Below are 9,960 nucleotides of genomic sequence, written 5' to 3' on the forward strand. Positions count from 1 at the left end.
GTTTCCAATACTATGTGGGATTGAGCATTACCAACACTTGTTCCCAATACTATGTGGGATTGAGCCTTAAATAGTGATATTATTTTTGAATGTTTTGCTTAAAATTGCAATAATCGCGATTGATTGTAGATTGACTTTTAATTATGACATATTTAATCGTATAATACTAATGCAATTGGTTGCTGATTCAGTTATTTTAAGGTGCATGATTGTTAATTGTTTCCTGAATAATCACATTGTATTGGAAACAAGTGTTGGTAATGCTCAATCCCACATAGTATTGGAAACACTATTGGGAATGGTATTTAAGGCTTGGCTTTCCCACTTCCTTGTTGAGTGATAGAGAACAAGGGAGACTCTCGCGCGCCGCCGCCGCCGTCCGTCTCGTCTCGTATCGGGTCGGGTCGTGGTCGTGTGTTTAAAAGTTTCAATATTTTCACAAGGTTTTGTAATTTTCTTTAAAGTTTCAAAATTGCATGTGCATGTGGCCTTTATTGCATGTTTTTAAAGCTTCCAACAACTATAACTCATCCTCAACGGTAATAAACGGTTAGCAACTCATTCCACACAATAAAAACACTTCAATGACACTTGAAGAAGGTTATTGCACCTATCCAAGCTTAAAGATCAAGAGAAAAGAGTTTACATTCTTATTTCCTTCATTTTTCTCTTGTACATAAGTGTATACACTTCAATGACACTTGAAGAAGGTTATTGCACCTATCCAAGCTTAAAGATCAAGAGAAAATGGTTTTCATTCTTATTTCCTTCATTTTTCTCTTGTACATAAGTGTATAGAGCTTAATTGTATCTTCTATTATTATTTTGGTAAGTTTAAATCTTTGTAAACACCTACCTTGTGAGGTATTCTTGTTTAGCAATTATTCTTTCTAAAAGGGGAGAGGTTTTAGTTGAGCCTAAGAAAAACTAGAGTTGTAAAGGTTACTCTTTGTCCAAGAAAAAGAAAGAACAAATTAGTGAATTTGTTGAAATCCTTCATGTGGAGCTAAAGTAGTCGATGTAGACTTTGATAGAGAAAGTTGAACCATTATAAATCTTATGTCTAATTCTTATCTTTTATTGTTTTCACACCAATGATTCTTAAAGGTCAATGCACTCCTTCTTGGTGATTTTTTGTTTATCGATCGAACCTAACAGGTATGTTTAACAACTCGACAAGATGTGAGGAAGAAGATCTTGAATCGGACAAAGAAGAGAAGATTGAAGATGATGCATCTCTACAATCAAAATCAATGAAGAATTGAAAGAAAAGATTAGGAAACCATAGAGGAGCATTACTCATTAAACTGCTAGGCAAAACCACCGCTTACAAAATCTGAATTTAAAAAATCACATCTATGTGAAAGCTAAAAAGTTCATTCGATTGTATCGACATGGGTAAAGGCTTTAACGCCGTTAAATTTCAAAACTCAAATGATAGGATCAAAGTGTTAACAGAAAATTATGGATCATTATCGAACTGTTCAAATGTTGAGACCAAAATTTACGGTAGAGAAGGCAAATATTGCGTCCACCGTAGTCTGGATACATATCCCAGGCCTGCCTATCAAATATTCCGATGAGGGTATCTTAGTTAATATTGGGAAACTTGTGGGTACACCATTAAAAGTAGACTACCGGACAGCTTGGTCCACGAGAGGGAGATTACATTTAACCATATAAAACTGCTATCCTGATTGAAGTTTATGCTATTATCTCTTTGAAGCAAGTACCATATGCATCACGAAAGCGGAACATATTCGAGTTTAAAACTCATTCATCATGATCTTTGAAATTAAGATATAATATTATTGTCTGACTTTTGTTTTTTCATTTTTAGAAAAAAATGTTGCATTAACTTAAGTAACACTGAACCAAAGACGTCAAAGCCTTTGAAATAGATGAAATGGGATACTTGTTCAAACGCTTGTTAGTTTGATAAGTATTTGGTGTTGATATTTTAACTCTTGTCTTGTCTACCCTAATTTAGCTGCTGCTTATACCTGCAGATATGGGAACCTATATACTGAACTGAATGTTGCTATCAGCGGTATTCATACCCATGTGGGTCCTGGTGGTTATCTCCAATATGTGGTGTACATCGTTACATCCCTTGGCTTTGTTTGTCGGTCATTTGATGTCCTCGTAGATGGCATCGAGAAAAGTATTGTACAAGCTCACGAAAATCTCCAACCTGGATCTATTTTTGTGAACAAGGGTAAGGAACATGAAATATGCAGTTTATTGATTCTGGCAACATATGTTCTCAGCTTGAAGTTTTCTGAAATTGTTTGGTTTTATCTTCATGTGAATTCCACCCTGTTCTGTATATTAGAGGTGTATGCATTCGGTTATACTTAAAAATTATTGCTTGTCAACAGGAGAGCTATTGGATGCTGGAGTAAACCGTAGTCTGAGTGCCTATCTCATTAACCCTGCATCAGAGCGCAGCAAATATAAATACAATGATGATAAAGAAATGACCCTTCTAAAGTTTGTAGATGACCAGTGGGTAGCTTCAACTGGTTTGCGACTCATGGAACATCAATGAGCCGCACAAACTCATTGATCAGTGGGGATAACAAGGGTGCAGCAGCACGATTTATGGAAGATTGGTTTGAGAAGTACAGTAGTAAAAGGAATGAACTGAATACTGATGGAATACCTCGAAGAGTCTCGGACATCATTTCCAGCAGTCATCATAATCGTAAGTTTTTAGCTTTCAGTTTCGATAACTCTGCATTGACTTGAAAGATTATTTATCAGATCCATAACTTGTAGCTCGAACTCCTTGATGTGCTGGCTGGGTCTGTGTAATATTTCTTTAATGTCTTTCTGATGTAGACCATGAGTTGCTGGAGCCTGCTGCGTCTTTCCAGTCTTCTCCTGGTAGGCCTGCAACCAAGACATCAAGCACTGCTAGACGTGTCAGGAATGCTCTTAGACAGGCTGATAAACCAGGATTTGTGTCTGCATTTGCCAAACAAATTGTGGTGATGTTAGTCCCAATGTACTTGGAGCATTTTGTACCGACACTGGTCTTCCTTGTGACTTCAATCATAGTACCTGTGGTGGAAAGAATGAACTATGCTATGGCAGAGGACCGGGGTACTATACCTCTGCCTGCTATGCTCGCTTATGTCATGCCATATATGTTGTGGCTGAGATCTAAAATTGCATTTTGCGTTTTATATGGCAGTTATCCTGATGAATTTGAGAGTACTCGTATTATTGGAGAGAGACAATTCAATAAAGCTGTGGATCTGTTTAACAAAGCATCTGAGCAATTAAAAGGAAAGGTCGACTATCGCCATACATTTCTAGACTTTTCCCAGCTTGAGGTTACAATACCTAAAGCAGGAGGTGGTTCCGAGGTAGTTAAAACATGTCCTGCTGCAATGGGATTTGCTTTTGCAGCAGGAACAACTGATGGCCCTCTGGCATTTGATTTTAAGCAGGGAGATGACAAGGTGATCTAAGAATGCATGAAATATAAGTGCAGCTTTTAGTTTTTCCAGGCCTAATGTTTTCCTACTATGTACGATTAATGTTGTTGGAATGTTATGTCAGGGAAACCTTTTCTGGAGGCTCGTGCGCGACTTTCTTAAAACTCCAGATAAAAAACAAGTTGATTGTCAGCATCCAAAGCCCATCTTGCTAGATACTGGTGAAATGAAGTAGCCATATGATTGGTCGGTAAGTTGCAACAATATCTCAGGGGGCATATGTCCAACCAAGTCTTCGTAACGTGAAAGCGATATGCCATAACACGAGCTTTACTTAAACGCCTGATGAAGTATTTTTGAATCATTTGACTTATAGACTTCTCTGGTGTCTTCTGTTATGTCTAAAACAATGCTTGCAGTTCTTTTTCCATAAGTTCACTGATGACGCGTTTGCTTCATTCGTAATCTTGGCAGCCTTCAATACTTCCAATACAGATTCTTCGGATTGCGCAGCTAGTCATTCTCAGTGTACCTGGAGGTAGTAGTTTTTCTCCTTCTCTATCATCACTTTTCATTTCGAATTGAATATTTACTACCATTTCTTGATGTTACCTTTTGAGCACTGTGTTCCTTTTCTTTACTATGTGCAATTATAAGGATGAATTCTCACCATTTTATTTCAAGCAGAATTTACGACAATGTCTGGAAGGCGTCTTCTTGATGCTGTAAAAACCGTGCTTACAAGCAGTGGTCATGGAGAATTCGGTAGTAATATTCGTGTCACTATAGCTGGGTTGACTAATACATATTCACAGGATATTACTACGTTCGAGGAGTACCAAGTTCAGAGATATGAGGTCAGTGCCAAATCAGTGGTACTTTCATGGATAATTTCCCAAATGTTAACATTTATTGGCTATAGAAAACATGTGAATTTCCGGAATAGTGACTGCGATTTCGTTTGTGTTCGGAATTTCTAATCTCGTATTTGTTATTTGTCTAGTTCTTTTACAAGTTCTTGTTTCTTAGGGAAGGAGTTCCAGAAGCTCGCAAGTTCTCTTATCAAAGGCCAACCTGTTGAACCAGGCCTGCATCCTCCCAATCTTCTAGAGAATTAACTAGGTTTTCTTCCCCCTGTCGTAATGGACTCTACTCCTCCTGGTGCAAATTTCGGGGACGTCAGCTCTGATGTTCGCTAACTCAACTTTCAAGAGAGGTAGCACAGTGACTGTTGTCTTCTGGTCAGCTTTCCCCAGGAACGATCTCATGACAGAAGGTACATTTGCCCTCGTTGAGATACCCCGAGGGAAAGACACATGGGTGCCAACTTACGACGATGATGATTTCTGCCTTCGGTTTAAATGGTCAAGACCTTGGAAGCTAAGCTCCCGAAGTCAAGCAACCATTGAATGAACAATTCCTCCATCTGCCTCGCTAGGAGTTTACAGAATAAGGCATTTCGGAACTGCGAAACGGCTTCTGGGATCAATTCAGCATTTCACAGGTTCATCCAGTGCTTTTGTGGTAGCATGATGAAATTGGTCAAACCATTTGTATATGCACGGTAACTTAAAACTTTTAACTTATTTGCGCTCTATATGTAACGAGTTGCCATTAAGCTATATCTTTACTACGGCGAATCAAAATGTGTACCTCTAATGCTTTTGTGGTTATACATCACACCTTCTACTAAATATGTTAGGTTCTAAGCTTTGATTCTAATATTGTGCATTTCATATTTTCTTATCTGTTCAGATATCAATTTATTAAAAAAATGATATATATATATATATAACTTATAGGCACACGTTGATTGATACATGTACAAATGTTGTTTAATTCTTATAACATGGCTGAAGGGCGGACCATTGTTTCATGTCTTGACTAGGGATGGCAATAGATTTTGGACTCAACCCGAATCCGTAGAGTCATATTCGTTTTATAAGGTTGAATCTTAAAATTTTGGACCAGACCGAATCTGGAGTTGTATTGAGACTTTAGTTTTTTGAGACTTTAGTTTATCGTTTTTTATTATATTATTAGTTGTATTAAAATTAATATTTATTCCATTAGAGATATAATGTGAAATTAATTAATAACAGATTTATTGCATTAAAAAATAAGTCGAATGATCATTTTTTTAAAAACCCATTTTGAACCTAGATCCGTGAGATCCATTAAATATGGATCTAGGTTCCAAATTTTTAAACCTATGGATCCAGGACGAGTCTAGATCCAAGATGTGAAAATAAATTTGAATCTAGATCTAGCTAGATTTGGTCCAAATCCAATCCGTTGCCATCCCAAGTCTCGACTATTGATGTACATTGGTGCAACGGCAGGACGAGCCCAAAAGCCAACTGCTGAAAAGGGGCGTTTTCTCTTCCACGAGAATGAAATTTTGACATTTTCCATTTCCATTGATTAAAATGGGAGGCACCAATGTCGGTATTGTCCATATTATAACCACACCCTTAGGACCTCAATGTTAACTGGATATTATCCTTTCTGCAATCCAGCTATTCAAAGCCATATCATCCACAAAGCTCAGATGGAACAAGGATAAATAATAAAGGGAACACGTAATTTATAACACGCATGAGAAAATCCAAGCACATAAGAGAAATGTTATCATCCATCTAAATGCTAGGCTACATGTTGAAACCCTCAATAAACATCAATGACGATCAAACACAACAAGTTCAATGCCAAAATCAAGTTAAACTTGTGGCTTAGTCTCCTCCTCGTCTTCTTCAATTTTGGGTGCCAAGTAGAACCTGATATAACCCATCTCAGCTATCTTATACTCGACCACAACCGGCAGCTCCGAAGACAAGCTGATTGTCACTGTGCTCGACAATGGAGTTGCCTTCGTGAATGAATTCATGTACCTCAATGCAAATGTCAATGATACTGGCTCATTCATCTCTATAATTGTTGCTTCTTCCGGCTGCAATTTTTCCATCCAGAAATCAACAAGATGTCATCAAATTACAATACTTGCAGGGGGAAAAAAGGAACGAACACAATGGACCAAGGCCAAAGGAAATACTTTATCTACAGTGGTATTTTGCCTAAGAACAATATTTGCAGTTCCGATGTCGCCCCTTGTGGAAAACTTGACACCTTCCTTAGTAACAGAGATGACAACTGCAACAACATCAGAGAGAATTAACATCTCCAATCAATTAAAAATATAAAAGGGGATACCAATGGATCCATAAATTATAAATTCTTAAAATGCAAAAATATTTTAGTACCGGTATCACCAATGCTTGCAAGATCCTTACAAATCCTTGCAAATTCAGCCGAAGGCATCCTAACAATAGCATGGTACTCTGCTTCTGGGATTCCAAGGTGTTCACTATCGATATCCATTAGCTTCATCTCAAAATCCGATATCTTATCTTGAGCTTTAATCCATTAGCACATGCATAAAGAAATGTACTCAAAATGTCAGTTCAACACTACATAAAAAAAAACATTGGCAAGTCTTTTGACACAAAAAATTGGGGAACGTCTAATGTTATTACAATTGAACAAGCACAAAGAATATCCATCTTGCTTTCGAATTAGGACAAGTGGTATATAAACATTCTAATCTTTTGTTTATCTTCCATAACCCGTAAAGAAAGAAAGAAATTACCAATTACCATAACTACTGAAAATAAACAATATTTTCACAGTTTACATAGCTCCCTATAGTTTTCCATCATTTTCCAGCAATCAAAGACATGGATTCTTTTCCAAACATAATCGTTAAATAGGATAAAACCGCAATTAAACACTCAAAAACACAAATTCGCAATGATCCCGTATCCCTGGACGCAAAAAGATAAATCCAAATAACCTCAAAACCCAACTCAAAGAAACATGAGCAAAGTATCCAGAAAAGTAAATAACTTACTGGGGCTCTCAAACATGAAAGTAACAGTATCACCACCATCGTCAGCCTTGATTGTGATGATATCATCATTTCCGGCGCATTTAAGCATCTTGGACATGTTACCGAGATTCATTCCCATGGAGATGTTCCTATCGCAACGATAGTGTTCGAACCCTTCCGATCTCAGCAAGAGAGCCACCAGAGCCACGTGACTGGAGTCCATGGCCTGCAATGAAAATCCCGTCGCCGAACAGTCGAAGTTGGCATCGTTGACCAAGTCCTTAATCGCTTCCAAGACTTTCTTTAGAAGCGAACCTTGAACTAGCCTGAGCTCCAGCATTTTGGAGGGTTTTTTTTGCTACTTTTGGGAGAGATAATGGCTAGCTAGGGTTTTTAGTGATAAAGCGAGAATACTATTGGGTGTTTATAGAAAAGCGGAATTCTAAGGTTCAACTGGCGGGGCTTGATGCTCTTGATTCCCGCCAAAATGTAAGGGTTTATATCTATAGAAAACAAATTTTGATTTAAAATATTAATTATCTTATACTAGTTAATATGTATATATATAAGTCGATATTAGCTTAAACATATTAAAATAATTAACACACTAAAATTTTGATTCAAATCACCTTCACTACTATCGTTGGAGCTCAAATTTGAAACTTCTAAGAATAACAATTATTTCTTCAATTGTTAAGATAATTTGATTCGTACAAAATACCACTACATTTATCCAATGAAATCATTTGATGATTTCATCTTTATATTTTATATGATATTTCTGTTTTTTCCTTACATGTTATATATACATAATATATCATGCGTGCATTGTGTAACATTAAATGTTACTGCATTAAAGTGATGATTTCATCTTAATATTTTTTTGATTAATTTTTTACCATGTCACTAATCATAGTAGATCATTATGTTAATATTGTGTATCGTCACATCAATATTATAATAGTCAATGATAGAAACCATTGATTAAATGGTCATATTAAATGTAAAAATAGTTATTACAATAATTTTTTAAGAAGTTTGAGTATCTCATTTATCAATAAACCAAAGAACAATCAATCATATAATGAAGGAATGAAAAAGATGAACAAAGGTATTTGTATTACTGTGAGTACAAGAATACAAGAGGCCCAACTTATATAAGCCTGCCAAATTAGCTAACTCAGCTTCTAGAAAAAGCTAAAACAGAATAACCAATTTAGAAGCAGTTTAACACTCCCTCAAGGTTTAAAAAGGACATGGATTTTCTCTAATGGTGGACTTAACCTAAGAATTAAGTTTTGATCTGATAGGACTACCGATTTACTTGTAAAACTCATTATTTGTCTGGGAAATTTCTGACAGTAACTTTTTAACTTCTTAGAAGTTACGATCTAAATTTCTTATTTCTGAACAACTCCTGAAAAGTATTTTTTTTCGAAAGCACTCTATATGACTGAATTTATTAAAAATGACATAAATACACCAAATATGTAACACCTTAAATCAGTACGACATACAATCGACCAATCAAAATGTTATACGGAACCACTAGAGTGTTTAACCATTTTTTTTTTCATTTTAAAATGAACATTTGTAACCACTCATGCTAAAAATAAATCAACCATAATTTAAATAAATAGTTTTCATTAGAAAATCCCAAAATAATATTTAAATCATACAGACCATAGTTTAAAATGAGTTATGACTCATACAAAAATATACAAATTGAGGTTTACAATTATTTATGCCCTCTAAAGATGAACCTGAGACGTACTCTACACTATATGGGTCTGGGTCAATGTTGTTAAAAACTCCTCGGACTGCTCCTTGACTAACCTGCGTAAAGAAACAAATTCCAAATATTGAACTAACTAGCCTAGTGTCACACTAACAACTAAGTCATACTAAAAGTGTTCATGTCATGCTCAAGCTAACTAATAACTGCAATAGTGAGTATACTCGTATATTGCATTATCTACTCTATGGTAGATACTGTGGTGCGGCTAAGGGTTTTGCATCTCGGAGCTCACAAACCCCTCTAGTCTACCGAGGTTGGTTGCCCAGAATCTCTGCATCGGTCAACCCCCTCGACTAGCCTACTCCTTGAGTGTCGGACTTTGCGGCCAAGCTAGTTAGATTTAAGTGCCTCATTCACTACCTAAGGATATATTTGGACTGAATCTATACTTTCGATAATGTTGGCATTTTCTAAAGGAACTTGGATGTCATGATCGTTTCCCGAGTATCATCCAAAGCTATTTTTATGTCATCCTAATTGATCTTGTTTCTAAGTGTAATATTAATATAATTAATATTCTCACTTGTAGTCTTATTTGATTATATAATGAAGAGTTTGGGTACCTCAAGTCTAATTCCCTTAAAAACTGACATGTTTGCCCAAAACAGACTTAAAGTATCGATACTAGCCCAAGAGTATCGATACTCCTACAAAAGTTTCGATACTTTATATCATTATCGATACTTTTAAGCATTATGGACTGCTCAGTTTCAATACTTTATGGGAGTTTCAAAACTATGACCCAAAGTTTCGAAACTCTTAAAAGAGTTTCGATATTCCTACCTAGAAAACACGATTTTACCCAGAAACCAAAAACAAGTATCGATATT

The 9,960-nt window shown here is 36.2% G+C and overlaps 1 protein-coding gene and 1 pseudogene across 1 annotated transcript; one reads left to right on the forward strand and one right to left on the reverse strand.

The window, feature by feature from the left end:
* The first annotated feature begins 1,956 nt into the window (after window positions 1-1,956).
* LOC120168025 lies at window positions 1,957-3,479 on the forward strand (annotated as a pseudogene).
* A 2,581-nt stretch (window positions 3,480-6,060) lies between these two features.
* Window positions 6,061-7,672, reverse strand: LOC120167898 (proliferating cell nuclear antigen). The gene is made up of 4 exons (XM_039176783.1): window positions 7,354-7,672; window positions 6,707-6,859; window positions 6,499-6,596; window positions 6,061-6,396 (listed from the first exon to the last, which is right to left on the reverse strand). The coding sequence occupies exons 1-4, from the start codon at window positions 7,670-7,672 to the stop codon at window positions 6,166-6,168; spliced, it is 801 nt and encodes a 266-aa protein (XP_039032714.1). The 3' UTR covers window positions 6,061-6,165.
* Window positions 7,673-9,960: the final 2,288 nt, after the last annotated feature.

Source organism: Hibiscus syriacus, unplaced genomic scaffold (assembly GCF_006381635.1).
Source record: "Hibiscus syriacus cultivar Baekdansim isolate YM2019G1 unplaced genomic scaffold, ASM638163v2 tig00111708_pilon, whole genome shotgun sequence".
Taxonomy (NCBI): domain Eukaryota; kingdom Viridiplantae; phylum Streptophyta; class Magnoliopsida; order Malvales; family Malvaceae; genus Hibiscus; species Hibiscus syriacus.

Bases quoted from the DNA above. Each gene is read 5' to 3' on its own strand.
- LOC120167898 (XM_039176783.1), bottom strand. From the start codon at position 7,672: ATGCTGGAGCTCAGGCTAGTTCAAGGTTCGCTTCTAAAGAAAGTCTTG. The intron at 6,597-6,706 runs GTACTAAAATAT...ATGTTGTTGCAG, and splicing joins TGCAAGCATTGGTGATACCG to TTGTCATCTCTGTTACTAAG. The intron at 6,397-6,498 runs GTATTTCCTTTG...GAAAAATTGCAG, and splicing joins AAAATACCACTGTAGATAAA to CCGGAAGAAGCAACAATTAT.